At 37.7% G+C, this 24,423-nt stretch overlaps 2 protein-coding genes across 4 annotated transcripts; one reads left to right on the forward strand and one right to left on the reverse strand.

Annotated features, from left to right (window-relative positions):
• Positions 1–543: 543 nt before the first annotated feature.
• On the reverse strand, positions 544–10,855 carry LOC125262498 (major histocompatibility complex class I-related gene protein-like). Of its 3 annotated transcripts, none has more exons than XM_048181290.1 (6): positions 10,709–10,855; positions 7,566–7,832; positions 7,205–7,483; positions 4,222–4,512; positions 1,995–2,089; positions 544–1,135 (listed from the first exon to the last, which is right to left on the reverse strand). In XM_048181290.1, the coding sequence occupies exons 1-6, from the start codon at positions 10,752–10,754 to the stop codon at positions 1,070–1,072; spliced, it is 1,044 nt and encodes a 347-aa protein (XP_048037247.1). In that variant the 5' UTR covers positions 10,755–10,855; the 3' UTR covers positions 544–1,069. The 3 variants fall into 3 exon arrangements, with proteins under 3 accessions (XP_048037247.1, XP_048037248.1, XP_048037249.1); XM_048181291.1 differs by having other exon boundaries at positions 1,991–2,089; XM_048181292.1 differs by lacking the exon at positions 1,995–2,089.
• Positions 10,856–10,961: 106 nt separating this feature from the next.
• On the forward strand, positions 10,962–22,087 carry LOC125262497 (major histocompatibility complex class I-related gene protein-like). The gene is made up of 6 exons (XM_048181289.1): positions 10,962–11,097; positions 14,557–14,826; positions 20,480–20,758; positions 20,958–21,257; positions 21,387–21,503; positions 21,730–22,087. Exons 1-6 carry the CDS (start codon positions 11,052–11,054, stop codon positions 21,867–21,869), a joined length of 1,152 nt encoding a protein of 383 aa, XP_048037246.1. The 5' UTR covers positions 10,962–11,051; the 3' UTR covers positions 21,870–22,087.
• The last annotated feature ends 2,336 nt before the right edge of the window (positions 22,088–24,423 follow it).

The following is a 24,423-nucleotide window of genomic DNA, read 5'->3' on the forward strand; positions in this document are numbered from 1 at the left end:
GACTTGATACCGCAGCTCCGCCTCACGATCACTACTGCTCAGACTCGGGCTGCAAATGCAACAATTTATCTGACATTATCAACAAGAAAACTATATTAACATATTTGTGATTAATACAACTTTAAGTGCCTGGAAAAGACTCTGAACTAGTCATTCCAGTATAAACCCATAAACAGTAATCTAAATAATACATATAATGATGCCATGGTCCATTTATTGATGTGGACATCACAGTCAGCACCTGTCAAAAGATAAGACTAATAACTAAGAACTGACATACTGAACACATACTAACACAAAGTTACTTAAATGCCAACATACTCATATAATGAGAAAATCAGTGGCTTAGCAGCAAAGTGAAGGTGAACCTGTATGACACCTGTGCATATACTGTATATATACATTTTAAACTAGAAATTAGAGGTTAAAAATGTCACAATTGCAACATACTCGTTTTCTAATTTTTACACATACGTTTACTATTTTCAGCTTTATATTTTCTTACGTACAATTTTTGCTGAAAAAAGAGAACAGCACGCATTCTTAAATGTTTCAGTGTTTATTTTTTTCCATTTTAAGCTGTCAAACTATTAGTATCAATGAACTTACAACTCGAAAATAAATAATCTACTGTATATTTACAAAAAAAAGTGTCCTTTTCATTAAAAATATATACAAATGCAAGTGGTGAAAGATAAAATCACACACAGTAGTACATCTAAGGCACCCATTACCCCTGATAATAACATAGGTTTCATATCCAGACAGTATCTGGATATTCTTTAGCTGATTTGCTAAAGCACTTCTTTAGCACTTATACATTGAAGCGTCTCCAGTGTGTTTTTACAGACTCAATGCCACACATATGTTCTTTTTCTTCGTTTGTTTGGTCATGTTGTATCTTGTTTGGGAAAACAGGTCGATGATGTCATACTCATGAATATTATTCAACATTAAACGTGTTTTGGTTACACAGTCATGCTGGAAATCATCTGTTCTCCCACATCCTGAAGATTCCCAACCAGACTGAAATGTGAGGAAAGTCATACTCAAGACAACTGAAAACTCTTCAATCAGTTTTGTCAATGTATGTGTCATCTTCGATAGATAATGGGTTATACCCACCCACTGGTTTCTGCAAAGAAATGTCATAAATATTAATTGAGGCTATTTTAATTCCAAAATTTGTATGATCAATGAAACAACATGTGACTAATTCCAAATCACAGATTTTTTGCAATTATTTGCTGGAATTATAAAAACAACAAATTCAGCAAATCTCTTTCTCTAGAATGTGCTTAAAGATAAACAATTGTCTTTGACTGTTTTTGTAAATATAGCTTTTAAAACTTAAATTCAACTTTCTTAGTTGACAGTTGCATCAAATTAACAATAAATGTGTGCATATAACAAAAAAAGAACTAAATATTTAATCAGTTTTTTTGTAGTTACATAAAACTGTTTGAATCCAAATGAAATCTCTACTAGATTCGGCCTGTTTATTTCATTTAACATGGTTAGATGAGACTCTTTTTATTTAGACTAGTCTGAATAAGACTGGACTGTTGTGGTCCACGTAAATGCAGCTACTGGATGGATTTAGCTGAATTAAGCATCTAGTGCTGGGCAGAATTAACAATATATCTAATTTCTTGACATTTTAAGAAGTTTTGGAGTCAGTTCACATTAGCTAGCACTAGCATTCTAAAGTTTGTTGTCAGATGTAAATTTAACTGAAGTGATGACTATTAAAGATGACGCTGTGCAGTTTAAAAACAATAATTAAAACATAATAGTGATTTTCAGCATTAGTGAAGCATTAGCTTTGTTTCATTCCACTTTATGCTGGAATTTCTGTCAAACACATGTCTGTGTAAATTCAAACTTTTAAATACTAGTGTGATTGTCGAGGACATACCCATTGCCCTACAGCTGATGAAACTACTTTAATGAGAAATAAGAGCAGAAAAAAAGACATGTAAACATATACTTACTTTTTTTTTAATAATCCAGACTACAGCACCAATAACCAGGACTATCAATACTCCCATCATACAGAAAATTGGTTTGAAGTATCCCTTTGTAGGTCCTTAAAAATAAAATAAACAAAACATGTAAAAGAACAACTAGCTGATAAAATAATAATCAATACTAATAAGTTATTAATTAGTTAGGTTCAAGGTTATTATCATTAACAAAAAACTAAATCTGAACTAAAAATAAATTAAACCTATAAGAATCTTCTGTAAATGCTTTGTTTGAGGAACAGGCCAAAAAACTTTTTTGCTTTGTTTATATCCATGAGAACTAACCTTATAGTGCCCTGAGATGAACAACAACTTAAATAAACAAACAAACAAAGCTTCGGAAGACTTTAAATATGACCCACAAGTCATATGGACTCATTTCATAATATTTGTGTTGTTTTCTTGTCTTGACAAACTCTTTTCCTCTTTTCATTTCCCTAGCATGTCAGGGGAGACGTGGAGTGTGCTTTAGGGGGCCTAACAAAATTTGATGATGGTATCACAAATTGACCGTGGCCCAGGATTTAAAGAGATTTCAGAGAATAAAACAGTAAAAGAACTAGAATTTATTGTAATGCATTTGAACGATTTGCAAATAATACGTTTTATTTTAAAATATACACACATTCACTCTTAATCATATGATGAAAATGGCTGTTAATGTTTCTTGTCTCATCACATTCAAACGAATTAGACCTACACTCTGCAAACCCATGACTCGGGGTGGGGCCTCATGTCCGCTAACACGCACTGGGCCTCACACCATGCTTACAACGGCCCTGTATGTATGCAGCACAGGACTGCTTAAACAGGATAGGGCAGCAAAGAAACAAACAAATGAGAAGAAAGAGCGGGACGTGCTTGATGATGAGAATTTAAAAGCACAATATGAACTGCAGCAGAGAAATGACTTCGGTACTGACATGTGGCTTTCTGTGGCACACAAGTGCTGAATCCAGTTCACTTTAGCGGCTTATTGCACTTGAACGGTGCACACATTTATGTGTCAAAATGCTCGTCTTGGTGAGTATTCACGTAAAGACAGTCAGTTATGTCTAAAGTAAAAGTAAACAGTTGGACGAAATTAACATTATATTGAATCCATACATAAGATCTTAAAGGGGCTCTATGTAAGATTTTTACTTTAATAAAGCATAAAAATACCCCGATATGTTTGCAGATATTTAGGAAACATGCTAAGTTCACCTACTTGTTTCTCAGAAAAACAATGCTACAGCCAGATATTCTGCTTTGAAAATGTGAGTTCCATGTCGGAATTTGTTTTGGTCTGTATAAAAACCGTGTGCTGTCAGTTGATAGTATTTCGACATCACAGGTTGCCAGTTGGCGGAAAACATCGCATATTGCAGCCATGGAAACCAACAAACAAACTGTGTCAGAGAATCGCAGATTCTACTTGACCTAAAAGCCTCTGAATCCATCTAAATATCTCTATGAACAACAGCATATTAAAACAGATAAATCAACTCATCAGCTTACAGTGTGCAAGTCTTCTCAGCTTTCATTGTGAATTGCGCTACCTATTGTTAATGGCAACTCTTGTCTTTGAACGAGGGGGCGGGCCAAACAATATTTTGAATTTGGACTGCAGTACCTATTTTGAACACTGGGTGTCATTCCTACATAGAGGCCCTTTAAGTGCATAAGTGTACCTTAAGTGTACCTTAATATTATAAAGTGATGAGAATATTTTTTGTGCGCCAAAAAAACAAACAAAATAACGACTTTTTAACAATATCTAATGATGGCCAATTTCAAAACACTGCTTCATGAAGCTTCGGAGCGTTATGAATATTTTGTGTGATTCAGACGAGAGTCGCACAGGTTTGGAACGACATGAAGGCGAGTAAATGATGACAGAATGATAATTCTTTCAACTTGTTAATATGAGATTGTGATTTCAAAAATCTATTTGATAAAATTTCCCAGTGTGATCTTAAAGGGTTAGTTCAGCCAAAATTGAAAATTCTGTCATCATTTACTCACCCTCATGTCTTTCCAAACCTGTAAGACTTTCATTCATCTTGAAATACAAATTAAGATATTTTTAATCAAATCTCTGTCTCTCTGTTAAAATGTCCAATTAGCCAAATGTGGTAAGGACATAATCAACTGTAGCAAGTATAAAAAGAAGCATAACAATAAAAACACTACTGCACTATTAAAAACTTACTGTTGTTACTTTTGATCTCATTGTCAGTCAGAATCTTCCGAATGGTCTCTGTCATGTGCTCCACCTCACAAACATACTGGTTTGTCATCCAGTCATCTAGAGGGGCATAGAGGGTAGCTGATTTCTGGAAGGTCCCATCCTCATTTATTAGTGTATCTCCATGCTCCACATCTTCATTGTGATCCACTCCATTTTTTAACCAGGTAATAGTGACTCCTGATGGGTAGAAATCTGTGGCATAACACTCTACTGGAGAGGAGGGATGCTTCTGCAACAGAGACACTTCAGGAGCTGAAAAGAGATTGAGATATATTTGAGATTTTTTTTTTTAATTATTATTTATTTAGTTTAATTTTTCAGGTTCCCCTTCGAATGGGAACTCACACTGAGTCCTCTAGAAGACACTATGGGGAACGCCTCCAGTGTAACTGGTGTCTGAAACACATGTTTAAATGCAACAATGTCTTTGGCACATGACAGTCTGTGATGTCACTACTGGTGCGACAATGTGTATAAAAGGGCAACTGTATTAGATGTCATCAGCTTTTTTGTCTTCAGGAGACTGTTTGTCTTGGAGAGGATCACGCACGTTCTGTTTTTGAGGGGCAGAATACACAGTTTGCGAGAGTTTCTCTATAAGGAATCTCTGTTCAGATTTGTCCCTTTTTACAAGGGAATTAGGAAGTCTCTGCAGTCTGCAGGGATCTGCTGCAGCCAAGGCCCAGTAGAGACTCAGATCGTGGGATCACAGGATGAGCTGGCAGAGGAATTTGATTGAGGAATGGCTCTCTCGTTCTTCTGCTGTTCATTCGAGTTAGCAGACAATGGTCTTTTGGCTTCTAGCTAAGAAGAGCATCATGTGGCTGGGAAAGAGAAGAAATGCTTATTGAGCCCTCTTAGCCTGCCTGCCCCATGTACAATGAGCTGCTCAAAGTTATGGCCCACATTACAGAGAGATTAAATTTCCAATGAAAGCGGAGAGAGGCTGCAGATTGCTTGTAGGTGTTTAGACAAGCTATTTCTAGTTGGCCATAAACGTGCAGCTCCTTTGATTCTTCCATTTCTGCCGGAGCTTCACGCTGAGGTGCTCAGGAAGGAAATAAGGTAGGAGGACAATTCTTTTTTGGTGATGTTCCTCTACATGTGAACTGTATCTGGATCTAACTTTTTGGTGATCGCGCTATGGGGGAACAAAAGTTACAGCATTTGGAACCAAGGTAGCCTCTTTGTTTAGCCATTGTTGCACCCCGATTGGCATTTTTAAAATTGTTCTTTCACGTGGAGTAACTCGTGATCAATGCATGGAATTATGTTGATGTTGGACTCATTTAAATCGGGAGCATCCACTGTAAGTAACCTTGTGCCATTTTCTACAATCTATGCGTATTCATAAAGTTATAAGCTAAAATGCCATGTGATAACTAAATTTTAGTTTTAGTTAGCATCTGTCATTCCATGAGCAATATCTTGTGATCGGCTTGGATTATGCTGAGGTTGGTAATTTTAATCTTGAGAATCTGCTGTAAATAATGATGTCCAATTTTCCACAATTGTAGGATGTTTCATGACGTTATGAGCCAAAACGTGACATAAATGCTGCATTGGTTTATTATTTACATATGGGGCTTCACGTACAAAAACTCGCTAAAGTTTAGTCAAAGCCCAAACCAATTATACTTGTTGTATTTTACTCCGTGAGTATAACACATGATTATCTGAGCTGTATGAAGCAGTTTGGGTCTCCAAGCAGGCGGCTCCTTCATGAGTCAATACTAAGGCTGAAGCTGTCTCCCCCTGATAGCGGGTAGACAGCTCCCTTAGGTCATGAGTGACAGGTGAGGGAACCATTCCCTTAAAGATAACGCCTGGCATAGAGGCTGACATTACCAGACTTTTGAGCTCCGCCCATCTTAGGGCTTGGAGCTTAGGTGGAGGCCATAGGGAACAATGTCACTGACAGTTCCATGGACCTGAGTCAGGGAATGTCTCCGGCATCTAAGTCTGTTGAGTCCTTGTTTTGTGGTTGTCACAGCCAATTAGGCAGTCATTCCCTCAGCATGACAGAGTGGGCATTTGTTTCCCATAGTGTTTGTTTCCCATAGTCTAGATGACGCAGTGTGAGTTCCCATTAGAAAGGGGACCTCTCAGGTTATACATGTAACCATGGTTCCCTGAGAAAGGGAATCAGATACTGCGTTTCATTGCTATGAATTGGTACTGCCTATCTACATCTCCTTTTTTTCGTCTGATTCGACATGTTGAATTGGTGAGTTATAGAGAGAGAACTCTGCAGAGAACTCTGATTGGCTGTTCAGTATAGCAGACCAGTCAGTTCACGAGAAATAATAATAATAACATGAGCAGAGTGGAATAAAGAACGTGAACAGAATGATTGATATTCAAAATGGTAAGCAAGCGCTGCTTTGCTTATGGTTTGTATACATGTAGTTTTAGTTTCACTTTCCCTGTTTGAATGACGAATATAGACAAATATATCTGCTTAAAATAGACAGTTATCTCCTTTATACACAGGCGCAGAACGCGCATACCAGTTGACAGTCAGCTGAAGTTCTTTTGGTGTGTTCAGGCACATATTTTTTCCCCAACGCATCCAACGTGAGTTGACAACACCATCGGCTTTCGTTGCTGCTAGTCGGGTTGGTGTGTCCCGGCCTTAACACAGGTGACTTTTTATACTCACGGGTGACATCAAGGACTGTCTCAGCCAATGACATTGTTGCGATTAAACAGGTTCTTCAGACACTGGTCACGCTGGAGGTGTTCCCCCATAGAAATCAGTGTCCCGTTCCCCTTCTCAGGGAACCATGAGATGTTTTCAAATCATGTTTTCAAAATGTTAAATGTTAAGTTTTAAAGCTTTAATGAAGCAATGTATGAGAAAAGAAAGAGAGACATTAATGACTCATTCTAATAAAAAATGATCTACTTGTTGAACAAAGTGAAATTGTCAAAGACAAGGTACCTCTTCTCTTGAAACCTGCTTTTCTTAACTTCAAGAAATATATCAACCAGTAAACACACTCATGTTCGTAGTATAGTTTCAGGTGTCCAAGCTGTGCTTTGTTATCGCTCCACTTCTGCACTGTGGGAGATGCCTGCGGTACAGATTCAGTGTATCTGCGCTCCTTCACACCCAGTGAGATGAAATCCTTTCCATCATAAGCATACAGATCAAACCCTTGTGAGACTTCAGTCTTATCATCCCAAACACAGCCATACACCCTCTGATATGTATGAACACCTGAAACAGAAAACTCTTTTTGTTTAATGCACAAGGTAATACTTTGACATTTAAAAATGTAGCATAAAGCATTTAAACTCACCATGTGACTGATTGAATCGCTGCATTAGAACATCAATGTTGTTTTTGTACACAAGCTGCACATATTGTCTAATATCATTGTCTTCTTTCCACATGTCTTTAGATGCAAACTCCTTCATCCAGTCCTGTTTAGGAATCAGTTCCATTGTGATACTGTCATAGTAATCAATCTGTTGATCATCCAGTGTAGTTACAGCAGAAAACTCTGGGATTCCTGCAATCGTCTGGCCTCTTATTCCAGTGTATGTGGTCATAAAGCTGTGTAACTCTGAAAAAACATTGAACAAAACAACACAAAGACATAAAGCACTCAAACAGTCATGGCCTTATGGTTAAAGAGTCAGACTGGTAACCTGAAGGTTGCAGGTTTGATTCTCAATACTGGCAGGAAATGACTGTGGTGCTCTAGAGCAAGACACCAACCCCCAATAATCCAGGGTGTGGACAGGGGTGGCTGTTGCCACCGATGACCTAAGATTAGCCACCCATTTGGCCAACCCACTCGCAATTGCTGTTTCTGTCTCTTTTTTCTTTTATAGACATAGAGCTGGGGCTGGAGAGGCACAATTCTATGCCATCCGGTTCTGAGCACTTAACTGCATTTATTCATGAGAATTAACTCTTTCAACCCAATTACTGTGCTGTATTATGCATGAGATTATTATTGCATGCATTACAGCAGAGAATTCAAACAAAATATAACAACATGCAGAGCAATGAATTCAACAAAGCTCAAAGCACAGATCAAAGATCATATACGAACTGGAATAAGCAGGTTTCATGTTTTTATGGACAAACAGTGCATCTTGAAAGTATTCACAGTGCTTCACTTTTTCCACATTTTGTTATGTTACAGCCTTATTCCAAAATGGATTAAATTCATTATTTTCCTCAAAATTCTACAAACAGTACCCCATAATGACAACGTGAAAGAAGTTTGTTTGAAATCTTTGCAAATTTATAAAAAAAAAAAAAAGAAAAAAAAAAAAAATCATATGTACATAATTATTCACAGCCTTTGCCATGACACTCAGAATTGAGCTCAGATGCATCCTGTTTCCACTGATCGTCCTTGAGATGTTTCTGCAACTTGATTGTAGTTCACCTGTGGTAAATTCAGTTGATTGGACATGATTTGGAAAGGCACACACCTGTCTATATAACGTCCCACAGTTAACAGTGCATGTCAGAGCACAAACCAAGCCATGAAGTCCAAGGAATTGTCTGTAGACCTCAGAGACAGGATTGTATCAGGCACAGATCTGGGGAAGCGTACAGAAAAATTTCTGCAGCATTGAAGGTCCCAATGAACACAGTGGCCTCCATCATCTGTAAATGGAAGAAGTTTGGAACCACCAGGACTCTTCCTAGAGCGGGCCGACTGGCCAAATTGAGCGACCTTAGGCCTTAGTCAGGTAGGTGACCAAGAACCCGATGGTCACTCTGACAGAGATTCAGTGTTTCTCTATGGACAGAGGAGAACCATCTCTGCAGCACTCCATCAATCAGGCCTGTATGGTAGAGTGGCCAGACGGAAGCCACTCCTCAGCCTGGAGTTTGCCAAAAGGCACCTGAAGGACTCTCACACCATGAGAAACAAAATTCTCTGTTCTGATGAAACAAAAGATTGAACTCTTTGGCCTGGAAAGCAAGTGTCATGTCTGGAGGAAACCAGGCACCGCACATTACCTGGCCAATACCATCCCTACAGTGAAGCATGGTGGTGGCTGCATCATGCTGTGGGGATGTTTTTCAACGGCAGGAACTGGGAGACTTGTCCGGATCCTTGATGATAACCTGCTCCAGAGCACTCTGAACCTCAGTTCAAAGGTTCATCTTCCAACAGGACAACGACCCCTAAGCACACAGCCAAGATAACAAAGAAGTGGCTACAGGACAAATCTGTGAATGTCCTTGAGTGGCCTAGCCAGAGCCCAGACTTGAAGCTGATTGAACATCTCTGGAGAGATCTGAAAATGGCTGTGCACCGCTCCCCATCCAACCTGATGGACCTTGCGAGGTCATGCAAAGAAAAATGGGAGAAACTGCGAAAATGGGTGTGCCAAACATGTAGCATCATACTCAAAAAGACTTGAGGCTGTAATTGGTGTTAAAGGTGCTTCGACAAAGTATTGAGCAAAGGCTGTGAATACTTATGTACATGTGTGTGTGTGTGTGTGTGTGTGTGTGTGTGTGTGTGTGTGTGTGTGTTTTTTTTTTTTTTGTTTTTTAATAAATTTGCAAAGATTTCACAAAAAAAACTTTTCATATTGTCGTTATGGGGTATTGTTTGTAGAATTTTGAGGGAAATAATGAACTTAATCCATTTTGGAATAAAGCTGTAACATAACAAAATGTGGAAAAAGTGAAGCGTTGTAAATACTTTCGGGATGCACTATATTTCACATACTCTATCTAATGCTCTAAACATGGACCAGTACCATGTATACACATATATTAATCAAGTCTTCTTCAAATGAAATATTTGTGCAAATAAGGACACAGATACAGGTGTACGTCTGATCATGAACGGGTTGACATGAGGAATATTCTGATACACAGAAGACAATGATGTAGACCGACAATTCAAAGAACAGTGGACAAAAAAAGATATATTTTATATATATATTTTAATAGGTGTGTATATATAATGAGTGTGTTGCAGGTCTGTGTTTTATTGGTTGTTTTCTCCCCTTTTTCCACCTTCTACTCTCCCACTTTTCCACAGCTTTACATGCCCATTTCTAGAGACTTTTTTTAAGTCAGAGGTGTGAACTACCAGGCTTAAAGCAGGGGGGATTTCATTACACTTTAAGAACATGTATCTCAAATGCTGCCAACTCTCACGCATTCAGCATGAGACTCACGCAACTCACAATGTATTCTTGCTCTCACGTCACACATCCATTTTCTCATGCAGTTTAAGGTATTAAAGGTATTAAACAGCTTAAAGGTATAATTTAAGAACGACATAGAGTTAAGAAGGTTTCGGGAAATCCAGCCCTTATTTTTATCTTAGCAACTATATCTATTTTATTAAAAACATCTCATGATTTTCTGTCAGTTCAACACACGGAAGTAGCTGAAGGCCTTAATGCTGACACAGAATTCATAGTTTAAATGATGGTACAAAATGAATCTCACCTGAGTAAACAAAAGGTATGTAGATGAAGAAAATGATGAACTTCATTGCAGACGAAAATCCATGTATTTGACCCACAATTTATTGTGTAGTCGTCCAAGAGCGCTGTAAAACACTTTAGCCTTTGCTACATCTGAATCAACAGGAACAGCCAGTTACTGAGCAAGTTACGACAACCTGGGAGTGCAAAGTTCCACCTTAAACCCAGCCCATGTTGCAGTGACGTCTGTTCTGTAACCTGTTTTTCCTGTTGATTCAGATGTAGCAAAGGCTAAAGTGTTTTACAGCACTCTTGGACGACTACACAAATAAATTGTGGGTCAAATACATGGATTTTCGTCTGCAATGAAGTTCATCATTTTCTTCATCTACATACCTTTTGTTTACTCAGGTGAGATTCATTTTGTACCATCATTTAAACTATGAATTCTGTGTCAGCATTAAGGCCTTCAGCTACTTCCGTGTGTTGAACTGACAGAAAATCATGAGATGTTTTTACTCTGATATGTAATATTTTCTCAAACATTTTTTTTTTATAATAACCAGGGCTGGATTTCCTGAAACCTTCTTAACTCTTAAAATATACCTTAAATTATACCTTAAGCTGTACCTTAAGGTTAATACATGTTTCCCTTAGTTAAGTATACCATCTGTAAGTCATTCGTTTGTAAGGTTGGTCTGGACCACTCTATACCTTTTCACAGTTGACAGTCTATACGAATATGATTTGCAGTTGTAATACACCCAGTGTACAATTAGGATTATGGCAAAGAATAAAATGCGAAGATTCGCTGCTAAATTCAAATGTGCTTTAGCGCTGATCCAGAGACAGACACGCTCCACGCTTGTCATATATCACAAGTATTCAGTGTTTTCAACCACATCAGGTTTATTTGAGGTTTCAGACATTTAATTACACATTCAAATGAAGTACTAGACTATTTAAAAAAAGACATTGTTATAATCAAATTCCATACACTGATGTCTATGCCAATTTAGGTCACTAGATTTAGCGACTTCACCACCACTTTTGAGACTTTCTTCAAAAGTTTAGGGACAAATCTAGCAACTTCTTGAACAAACCTTATCTACATTCTTATTTTGCCCACTGATCTTTATTTATATTTATATAGATCAATGAATTTGCCATTATGATGTCATCTAGTGACATTTAGCTACCAGTTTTAGCTACTTTCAATAGAAAGCAGTTGGCTACAGCAACCCTTTTTAATTACAGTATATAATTTGACAAATTTTTTATTCATATCAGATACACATTGTGTGTGAAACAAAGTTTACTCTATTCTTCTCCCAGGTCACCGGCTACATACTTTCATGTATTTCAGAGAAAATTTCCGTAAATCCGACAGCTCTGAATTATGGTGCCAACTCATCGCTCGACAACACATTCACTTCCATATATTTTACAATCGGAATATATCATAAAATTCATGATATAGTTTACAAGTTTGTGAATATTTTGAATAAAAAAGGAAAAGTTAAATAAACGCGATACAAATCTATCTGTCAGCTGCATGACGTGACACGGAGGAATTACGTTCTTAAATAATGTTGTAAAATAATGGTCGCCTTTAAACTCACGCTGGGGCTCATAGAATATAGAGCCCCTAGAATATAGATAAATTACAACATACATTTAGTTTGCAATTTGAATTATTTTTATAAGATCACATGATTCACTCTATACAGGGGCTGCTTCACTACATTATTTGAGAAATCAGTGTTCTTTATAAAAAGTTGCACTTCAGAAGTAGAAATTGCGTTTATCAGGACTCATGGGATCTTATAAAAATTCTGAGGGCGCTATATTCTAGCTGAGCCCCAGCATGAGTTTAAGTCGACCGTTATTTTAGAACATTATTTTAGAACATGTTAATTCATTGGAGACACGTCATGTAAGTATCGCGTTTATATTGTTTTTCCTTTTTTATTCAAAATATTCACAAACTTGTAAACTATATCATGAATTTTATGGTATATTCCGATTGTAAAATATATGGAAGTGAATGTGTTGTCGAGCGATGAGTTTGCACCGCAATTCAGAGCTTTCGGATTTACGGAAATGTTCCTTAAAATACATAAAAGTATGTGGATGGGAGAAGAATAAACTTTATTGTTTCATACACAATGTGTATCTGATATGAATAAAACACTTCATCAAATTATATAACTGAAAGGGTTATTGTTGCAGCTTCTGTAGACATCAGTGTATGGATTTTGATTATTAACAAACTATAAATGTCTTTTTTTAAATAGTCTAGTACTTCATTTGAATGTGTAATTAAATGTCTGAAACCTCAAATAAACCTGATGTGGTTGAAAACACTGAATACTTGTGATATATGACAAGCGTGGAGCGTGTCTGTCTCTGGATCAGCGCTAAAGCACATTTGAATTTAGCAGCGAATCTTCGCATTTTATTCTTTGCCATAATCCTAATCGAACACTGGGTGTATTACAACTGCAGAATTATATTTGTATAGACTGTCAACAGTGATAAGGTATAGAGTGGTCCAGACCAACCTTGCGAAAGAAAGACTTAGAATAAGAATAAGAACATTTGGGAAACGTATTAACGTTAAGGTATAGCTTAAGGTATAATTTAAGAATGACATAGACTTAAGAAGGTTTCAGGAAATCCAGCCCTAATCAACAGATTTAGTGCTTGCCGTTTCCATTTTGTTTTGTTGAAGCTGCATTGAAATCGTTTCAGTATTTTCCAATGATGTGTATTTGTCTCAGTCAGGCAAGTCTATTTAAAAGGCAAAAAAGAAACACAAAACTGATTATAGCCCAATGTTAATGACTGAAGTTATGCACATTTTGACTGGATGGTTGTGGTTTGCTATCAGTGGATCTCATTTGAGTGACAGGCTGCCCCACCCTCGTCAAGAGTTGAAAGTTATTTTGATTCAAGATTACAAGGAACAAAAAAATTAAAAAATAATGATCATTTATAATAAATACTGCAATATTATAATTCAGTCAGGAATTATAATATTGCATTGACTTCTTAGTCAATTTTTATTTGGCATATTTTGCTAAAGTTAAAATTTGGCGGTATGGCTCTGTTCTAAATTCCCCGTCCTTTTCATGAGCTCGATGAAAGCTAAGACAGGGAACAGCAGCAGCTTCTGGGGACAACCTCACATTTTTTAACTGGGAGAGCAGCACAATATTCCCCTATTGAGAACACAGCATGCATCAATGACAACAGAGTGACACTGATTAAGTTAGACACAAGTTTAAGGAGGAGCTGGGGAGGAGGTGGGTTGCAAGCAGCGTGCAGTAGAAGCAGCCAAGCAAGCAGAGAGACGGAAGCTGCGTTTAAGTAATGCGCCTTATTTTAGAGTTGCCAATTGAGTCCATAGAAATCAGATCAAATAATATGGGTGGGGTTGGAATTTGCAAATCAGCTGACAGCAGAGCTTGACTATGAGGCCTGCCTGAACTAATGCAGAATGCTTGATTTGTGACTTGTCATAACTACAGTTTCTCCAGCGCTGTGAATGTGAGTTTGGAAATGGTGTCTTCTTGGCAAACACTTTCAGTCAGACTCAGGATATTGAACAGCTCATTGAGACCTTCAGCTGCTCCGTTCCTCTTCCTCTTCCTCATCCACAGTCCTCGTCTCCAGTTTCGTTACACTGTAATATTACATAAAAAAGGGATTTTGATTTCATGGTGACTTTAAAAGGAAAAAAACTAAATGACTTGTCTTAGTTGGTGTCAAATAGTCATTTGATTTATGACAGTGTATGTGGTGTTTAACTGTGAGAGCTTTGTGGTATTGTGTTTTTGTGTTGTTGAATGTGTGTTGTTTTTTCAGAGTTACACTCCTTCATCACCACATACACTGGAATAAGTGGCCAGATGACTGCCGACGACTGCCCAGAGTTTTCTGCTGTAACTACACTGGATGATCAACAGATTGATTATTATGACAGTAACATAAAGAAGCTGATTCCCAGACAGTACTGGATGAAGGAGTTTGCATCTGAAGAACTGTGGAAAGAAGACAATGAGATCAGAGAACAAGTATGGCAAGTGTACAAAAACAACATTCCTGTTCTAATGAAGCGATTCAATCAGTCACATGGTGAGTTAAAATACATTATTACATGGCTGTCTGAAATGCTTGATTCTGATTTGTCAGTCGTGACATTCTGAGGTCTGTTATTCAAGATAATGTCAGTTATCAATAGCAAAGCTTTATAATGCTCCTCATCCAGGTATTTGAGACACAGATAGACATGCTTGCTCTAGTTTCATTCAAGTGCAGCCTCGGTTATCGACTACATTTACTGTAAAGGCAGGAACACACCAAGCCGACGGTCGGCCGTCGGGCAGTTTTTTGTACATCAGCGACTAAGTTTTCTCAGTGTGTTCCACACCGTCGGCTGAAGTTGGTCCTCGCCGGCTTTTTTTCGGCCAATTTGACGTTGAATTGGCGTTGGAGCTCGTCGGACCATCTGATCATTCTGATTGGCTGTTCAGCTACTGCCACCTGCTGGTATGGAAAGGCATTTCATCTTACACAGGCGCAGAACAGATGTGCTACTTGGCCGTCATCTGGAGAGAGTGGATGGTATTCAGGGAGTTGTGTTAAGCTGGTTCTCCTCTCTCAATGGTCGCACTTTTTCAGTTAATATTGGCAAACATAACTCATATTCAACACTGATCACATGTGGCGTTCCGCAAGGCTCCATTCTGAGTCCTCTGCTCTTCTCTTTATACATGCTTCCTCTTGGTTCTATCTTTCAGAAATATGAGGTTTCTTATCACTGTTATGCTGACGATACACAATTTTATCTTAAGTTAAAATGTGGCTGTCTGAAAACTTCCTAAAGTTAAATAGCGACAAAACTGAGGCCATTGCTTTTGGATCACATTTGTGTGTCGCTAATATGGAAAACCAGTTGGGTTCCCTGTCTTTAACATTGCAAAATAGAGTTAAGATCCTTGGCGTTATCTTTGATTCAGACTTATTATTTGATAAGCAGATAAATTCTGTTGTCAAACGAAGCTTCTTTCATCTCCAGTCCATTGCCAAATTAAAACAGTTCCTCTCAAAGAAAGATCTAGAAGTAGTGATCCATGCACTTGTTACATCCCGGCTTGACTTTCTGCAATTCTCTATACATAGGTCTACCTCAATCCTCCACACACCATTTGCAATTGGTTCAGAATGTGGCAGCTAGACTTCTGACGAGAACTAGGAAGAGAGAACACATCACTCCTGTTCTCTCCACCTTACATTGGTTACCATTCAGATACAGAGTTGACTTCAAGGTTCTGCTGAATGTGTATAAAGCTTTGCATGGGTTAGCACCACAGTACATTTCCGATCTTCTTCATCCTTACTCTGCTCCAAGATCTCTCCGCTCATGCAATAAATTCCTTCTCTCGGTTCCTCGGTCCCGCTTAAAGACTAAGGGTGACCGAGCTTTTGCAGTTGCGGCTCCTAGGTTGTGGAATGCGCTTCCAGTTGGCGTGAGGTCTTCACCCACATTGGACACTTTTAAATCCAGTCTAAAGACTCATTTCTTTTCTTTAGCTTAAGATGTTGCCTGAATAATATAGGGGGTTTTGAATGGTTTATGGCCTATCTTGCATGCTATATATTTTATGTATTAGTTTTATTATCTTTTGTGTAAAATTGTACAGCACTTTGGTACAACACATGTTGTTTTTAAATGTGCTTTATAAATAAAAGTGAACTTGAACGGTTGCTGCCTTGTGGATAAACTAATTACTTCAAAAAAAATAAAAAAATAAAAATAATTGCACACAGTTACAAAAATCTGGCGGTGAGCATACTCTTCTGATGACGAAATTCGTGTTGCACACTGTACGCTGACCCTCGCGTACGCTTAAAAAGTGAACTGGGCTTAATGCATGTTGCATTGTAGTGCACACACATAACAGACAGTATAGCTTGCATATGACGTGCACTCAGAATCATTCAGTAGTGCAGAAATGTATTGTCAACACTGTGATTTATCAATAAAATAGCTTAGAAACGGAAAAGTTCAGCTTTAGCTTCAGCATAAAGAGATGTAGAGAGATGCTGCCAAGTAGAATTAATTCACACAAGCAATCACTCTCTTAATGATGCATTCATATAAATGTAATCTTTAATCTGATTTAGAGCGAGCAGAAATCTGTGAGAAATATAATGACACAAAGACAAAAGAACTGATAAAAATAAGCTGTTTTGTAGGTGCCATAGCCGTGCACAAGGCAACCTGCATTTGAGTCTCAGCTCGAGGTTTGTTCATTAATGACGTCATCAGTGACTAGTCGACATCGACTCAACTTTCATCACATAAATGTCGACTTTGAAAAAATCTGAAGTCATTCAACCCCTAGTCTCAGCCTCAGATGTCACACCCTCGGACCATACTGACGCATATGGCACACTTAAAGCCGAGTTCAGACTGCAGGATTTTCAAAGTAGTCGGGTCACTGTTCTTTTCACACTGCATGACTATCTTGGCCAGCATTTAGTCGCTGTTGTGTTCATACTGCACAATGGATCGGCGACAGAAGGTTTCACACTGCATGACTTTACAATAGGAAGAATCGCCGACAACTCTGTCTGGCACGCAAACTGAGGCTGCGTCTGAAAACCTAGGTAGCTGTCTTGCTGCCTCGCTGTCTTATAAGAGAATGACTTGTACGGCAGTGTTTGTGCATGAAGGCACCTCACAAAACTGATTTCGGACAGACTTCTGAGGCAGTGTAACAGTTTAATGATCTACAGTAATATAGCGCGAGCTTTGGTGAGAACTAAACAAATATTTAATTATTACAGTAGTAATTTCTCGATAGAAATTATATCAAAATTGAAATTTGTTGGTCAAAATCGTACATTTATACACAACTGAGCAGCAAACGCAACTTTCGGACGCCATCTTTATTTTTCTAGCTCAACTGTCACAGAATGGAAAGCACAGGATTATGGGATATCAAAGGCAGCTAAGGATACATCTATGCTTCCTTCAAAAATCGATCTGAGGAAGGTATCTCATGAGACAGGAAGTGAAGCTAACATTGGATTCGGACGTGCCTTGATGCCTTCCTATCTTCAAATGTGTCCTCAGAAGGGCAGCGTTTTCCAGTTTTCGGACGCAGTCTATGTTTCTCAACCAAACACACGCGAGATGTGACAAGGAAACAATGCGATATCACGCGTGCAAGACCGGAGTTATTATTTTTTTAAACGGTAGCCCACAAGAAGCTTGAAATACGAATTGCCTGTGCGCTGATTTGCAGCGAAAACAAGAAAAAGAAAAGAAGAATAGGGAGGAAATGTTTGGGGAGACGTGAAGAACACGGATTGTGTGTTCTGCAACGAGAGCTGGAGGTAAATACATAACTTTTCAATGTGCTGCTGTTGCGGATGGTCAAGCAAATGTTTGTGTTTGTTTCCGTTTGATAGAATTGTAATGTTTATCTGAAACGAAGCCATGCTTGCTGATATTTTGGTCTATAACTCCTCCCCGAACTCCCCGCTGCTCTGTATCTTGCTCTCTCATTGGCTGTCAGTCATTGCTGATGTAGTTTTTAGTCAGAACACTTTTCACACAGCAGGATTTTGAATCGCCGACAGGTCCAGATATTTAGCATGCCATATCTCAACATATCTCACGGGTGTTGGCGACTCGTCGACGATTCTCTCAGATCACGTCTTTGCTAAAATCGTGCAGTCTGAACTCGACTTAACTGGAAACTATGGAGTCAAATTAATGCCTTAAAGTTTTGCACAAAAATAAAGTTTTGCAAAACACAAAAAAGAATTGAGCAATAAAAAAATGTTTTGCAAACAAAAATAAAGAATTGCAAAGGAAAAATAAAGTATTGAGCAGAAAAAAATAAGTTTTGCAAACAAAAATAATAAATTGCAAAATAAAATGAAGTAGTGCAAAAATAAAAATATAATCAATTACAAAAATCAATGACAGCTGTAATCCTATTTTATCTTTGCCACATATTTTTCATGCTCAAACCTACTAAATCATTTGAAACGCTCATTTTATTCTGCGTTTCAGTCAAGCGTGCGCTCACGATACCGGTTTTCCTTTGCGCTGCACTTTTCTGTGCGGATCTCTTTATGGCACTGGTTTGACGTGGGGGTGGAGTCAAGAAACGGGGGCACGCCCCCACAAAATACATTGGAGGGGAACGTAATCGGCGACAGGTGAAATAATTCTTTGACATGGTTAAAAATAATGAATGGTTTGTTTTTGTTGGTTTGTTTAGCATATGTTGTCGCCGATTACGACCCCCTCCAATGCATTTCTTATAGTAATATGACCTGTTGCGCTCTGTCTCACTGCCTGTGTCCACTTTTGTGTCCTTAAACATTCATTTTTTGGGGTCGACAGTTTATAAAAACTTATTTCTGGGTTTTTAGCTTGTTAGCTGTACACCTTGTCACACAGCAGCTTTAGGCATTGTTCTGTTTTTTGTAATGAGTCAGAAAAGACAAGGAGGCAGCCTCATGCATTACAAAGTCAATGGAGACGGTTGGATTGATTTTTCCCCCGGTGGGCGTGGTTTTCAGATTATAAAAAATGCGCTCTGTCTCTATGCTTGATCTGTTCTGTTGCGATCTGCGTCTCCTGCCGATGACGTGTTTCGCGGGGGCGTGCCCCCGTTTCTTGACTCCACCCCCACGTCAAACCAGTGCCATAAAGCGAACCGCGCAGAAAAGTGCAGCGCAAAGGAAAACCGGTATCGTGAGCGCACGCTTGAATGAAACGCAGAATAAAATGAGCGTTGCAAATGATTTAGTAGGTTTGAGCATGAAAAATATGTGGCAAAGATAAAATAGGATTATAGCTGTCATTGATTTTTGTAATTGATATTATTTTTATTTTTGCACTACGTTATTTTATTTTGCAATTTATTATTTTTGCTTGCAAAACTTATTTTTTTTCTGCTCAATACTTTATTTTTCCTTTGCAATTCTTTATTTTTGTTTGCAAAACATTTTTTTATTGCTCAATTCTTTTTTTTGTTTTGCAAAACTTTATTTTTGTGCAAAACTTTAAGGCATTAATTTGACTCCATAGGAAACACTTCAGGACTTTCGAAGTCGTCATCTGGTTGGTTGAATTCTACAGGATGTCAGGGAGACATGTGTGTTGTGTTCTTTAATGGTCTGCCTGGAAACAAATGCCATGATGCCAAAGCCCCTCATGAAAGAACAGCATTGTGTTTATAACTGTGACAACGAGCACTAACCAGGATCAGCTAAACGCTGGATTTTCAAAAGTATGTGAAGTTTGCGGCTCCATTGTTGCAGTAAACTTGCATAACATTCTTGAATGAATAATTTATTAGATGCACGCTGGTCTGTTATTGTAGAGACATTGACTTTACATTTCATGCCCCTAAACATGACAGAACAAAAACTGTGATTGATCACATTACATGTCAGTCAAACGTCCTTTTGGGTGGTCCTTGGCCAATGAAAGCTGTGATAGAGTCCAGACCTTCTGTCGTCAGTCTGAAGCTCTAGCTACGCGAGACTATTCAATCCTTAGTTATAAGCAGGATAGTGTAGATCCAGCCAGTTATCTCATCTCAAAAATAAACCCAACAGGGTGATCAGGAGGAGTCTTGTATCACACTGAAGGGGTTTATTTGTACATTATCCCTTACTTATACTACATATTTAAACATGAAAGGATTATCTTGTACAATAAAAAATAAAGAATTGTATCCCACTTTCTCTCTTTCAGGAGTTCATACTTTTCAGAGGATGTATGGATGTGAATGGGATGATAAGACAGGAGACTCAAATGGGTTTGATCAGTACGGTTATGATGGAGAAGATTTCATCTCACTGGACATAAAAGAGGGCAGATACACTGAATCTGTACAGCAGGCAGAGCTAACAGTGATGAAGTGGAATAATAACAAAGAACAGCTTGAAATCTTACAAGAATACTTTGGACACGAGTGTGTTTACTGGTTAAAGGAGTTCTTATATTTTCCTAAAGCTACGTTTAAGAAAGCAGGTACAGTATCAGATTTACCCAGAGAGACAGTTGATCATTTCTTTCCTGCATGTGCAGATCCCAGATTAACCATGTTTTAACAGACAGCTTGATAAATCTGTGCAGGTCAACATTAGACTGTTAAACTGTGATAAGCAGAAAGTGCATGTGTCTCTTTCACTGTTCTCAGTTTTGTTCCCTGTTCTGTATTTACTTCTAGATCATCCTAAAGTGTCTCTGCTGCAGAAGAACCCAGACTCTCCTGTGGAGTGTCATGTCACAGATTTTCTCTTCAGAAACACAATCATCTCATGGAGGAAGAATGGACAAGCTATGAGCGATTCCAGTAAATTGGTAAAGTCTGGAGATACACTACCAAATGAGGACGGGACCTTCCAAAGGACACTTAACCTCTCTGTCCCTCCAGACGAATATAAGAAAGACCAGTACACTTGTGTGGTGGAGCACAAGAGTTTGACTGAGACCATCCAGAAGACTGTGAAAGAGATCAAGAGTAGCAGTAAGTTGAAACCTGGTTAATTTTTCTACCTGTACATTTTACTGACAATGAAAATGCCTTTACTTTTTCTGTTATTTTTTCTTCCATGTTATTCATTGTGTATTGTGTGTATGTTTCTTTGTGTTCTAGTACCTGGATCAGATGCTTCATCTATCATGTATCATGTTTTAATGGCCATTATCACAGTTATTTTTTTACTGACTGTACTGTGTGTACTTTGGAAATGCAGGGAGAAATTCAAAGCTTGTAAGTACTTTATTTACATGTGTTTTTGTGTGTGGCAGTACAATGAAAAAGAGTGCCGTGAATGTGAAACTGTTGCTGTTTTATCAGTTCCATCATGTTTTTATTTATTTATTTTTTTTAATTTTCTAACATGATCAAACTATATTATGTGGGTGGTGTCTGAAATTGTATGTGAATCCCCTGATAATGTTCTTTAAATTACACTTCCATTTATCTCACTTCACAGGCAACACACAAGGCAACACACATTCCAAACATAAAGCCAGAAACACAGAGACTCAGGAAGATAGACAGGCGCTTACCTCCACTCCTGAAATTTCCACATGGTTCGCCTCTCCTGAAGCCACGAGTCATACAAATTCATGAGTGTGTGGCGCCTCATGGTACCTTCCCAAAGAGGCACAAAATCACTTTCCAGAACCTTTACCTTCACAGTTCTTCACTGGTGGAACAATCTTCCCAACAACTGAGTTCTTTTATAAAGTTCAAGAGATATCTAAAGACTTTAAAAGACTCTTTTGATTCAACTACACACACTTAAAACAATCTTCTTTATACTTTTACCTTTTCTTCCATCTGTACCCTTACGAAAAACTAGTATACTTCAAGTTCATTTGATCAAGTATACTAAAGTAATGTTCAAGTATACTTTATGTAGTAAGTATAATATCAATGTACTAGTAGTAAACTTGTAAGTGTACTATTTTAATACCGCTTGGGACTAAATTGGCCCAATTGAAGTATACGTTTAAGTGTACTATAAGTGTAACAGTAGTAAACTTTAACTAGTTCACATTTGTACTGCATCTGTACTAAAAGTGAACTTATACTAGTATACTAGTAGTTTACTATTTTAATACTAGTAGTGGCTACATTTTTAGTATACGAAAGTACACTTTGAAATATACTCTCGGTAAACTGCTAGTTTAGTGCAAGTATACTTTTAAGTTTTCTTTAAGTGAACATGACATCACACTTATAGTTTACTTTTTATATATTATTTTTGCACTTTAAGCATACTTCTATGTTCCTACACAGCAAAAACTGCAGTGTTAAATTAACTCTCCTGGGAGTACATGTGAGACCATACTCAAGAGTGTTAAAGTTAATGAGATAATTAAGTGATTAATTGAGTGATGATTGACCATTATTGAAGACACCTGATGATAACAAGCAGAATCACCAAAGGAGAAAATCACAATTTTTAAGCCACCATCGTGGAGATGAGGGTTTGCTTTACTTGGGCTCTTGACCCTTGACTTTTTAAAATAAAATTTTGTTTGGGCAGTTTTAACTGAGTTATAACATCCAGACAAACAAATGGAAAAAATGATTAGATGATGTTGGTTATGTTTTCACATAATAATTATTTGACCTGAATCACTGAACTCATTTAGAGCCCAATCTCTGAGTTAGATTTACGTTATTGATTACAGCAGCACTGAGATTCTGCAGCAGAAAATCAGCTTTATCAATATAATCTGATGGATTTCACAAACAGTTGTTCTGAGCAAAAAAAAAAAAAATCTTTCTCTTAGGCACACACAGACATCAAGAATCAGCCTGTGAATCTCAACAATGGTGAGAATAATAAAGCATGTTGCAGTGCATTCTGGGTGCCACCAATCAAAATTCATCCATGGCTCCCATCATGCATTGCTGCATGAATAAATTATGAGCTGAATTGTCTTAGTATTTTTCTTTATTCTCATATTTTATTTTGTTCCGTTTGTGACTTTTTAGTAGCTTGTTTTCTAATATTCAGAGTTGATCTGTTGATCAGAATATGTTGCTTGTCACCGTCGTTGAGATTCACAGGCTGATTCTTGATGTCTGTGTGTGCCTAAAAGAAAGATTTTTTTTTTTTTTTTTGCTCAGAACAACTGTTTGTGAAATCCTTCAGATTATATTGATAAAGCGGATCTTGTGCTGCTGTAATCAATAACGTAAATCTAACTCAGAGATTGGGCTCTAAATGAGTTCAGTGATTCTGATCAAATAATGATTATGTGAAAACATAACCAACACCACCTGACCATTTTTTCCACTTGTTTGTCTGGATGTTATAACTCAGTTAAAACTGCCCAAACAAAATTTTATTTTAAAAAGTCAAGGGTCAAGAGCCCAAGTAAAGCAAACCCTCATCTCCACGATGGTGGCTTAAAAATTGTGATTTTCTCCTTTGGTGATTCTGCTTGTTATCATCAGGTGTCTTCAATAATGGTCAATCATCACTCAATTAATCACTTAATTATCTCATTAACTTTAACACTCTTGAGTATGGTCTCACCTGTACTCCCTGGAGAGTTAATTTAACACTGCAGTTTTTGCTGTGTAGTATTAAAATAGTAAACTACTAGTATACTAGTATAAGTTCACTTTTAGTACAGATGCAGTACAAATGAGAAACGTAGCTGTGAACTAGTTAAAGTTTACTACTGTTACACTTATAGTACACTTAAACGTACACTTCAATTGGGCCAATTTAGTCCCAAGCGGTATTAAAATAGTACACTTACAAGTTTACTACTAGTACATTGATATTATACTTACTACATAAAGTATACTTGAACATTACTTTAGTATACTTGATCAAATGAACTTGAAGTATACTAGTTTTTCGTAAGGGTAATCTTGAAATTTAGCTTTTTAGTATTTCTTTTAGAATGAATCACTTAAGCTGCTTTTCCACCATGGGGCAAAACTGTTCTCTTTGCTTATCCGTTTCATTCTGTGCCAATTCTGCCCAGCCGGTATCGACATGGTTTTCCACACATTTTCCAGTGTGTGTCTGATAACAGAGCTCTTTGGAATGTATAATAAATGCGTCAGTCATTAGACACAAGAGGAAGACGATGGGATATTTCTTGTTTACTTCGCTCAAATAGCACACAAATAGTGCTACAGAGAAACTGGCAGC

This window comes from Megalobrama amblycephala, linkage group LG2 (genome assembly GCF_018812025.1).
Source record: "Megalobrama amblycephala isolate DHTTF-2021 linkage group LG2, ASM1881202v1, whole genome shotgun sequence".
In the NCBI taxonomy this organism is placed as follows: domain Eukaryota; kingdom Metazoa; phylum Chordata; class Actinopteri; order Cypriniformes; family Xenocyprididae; genus Megalobrama; species Megalobrama amblycephala.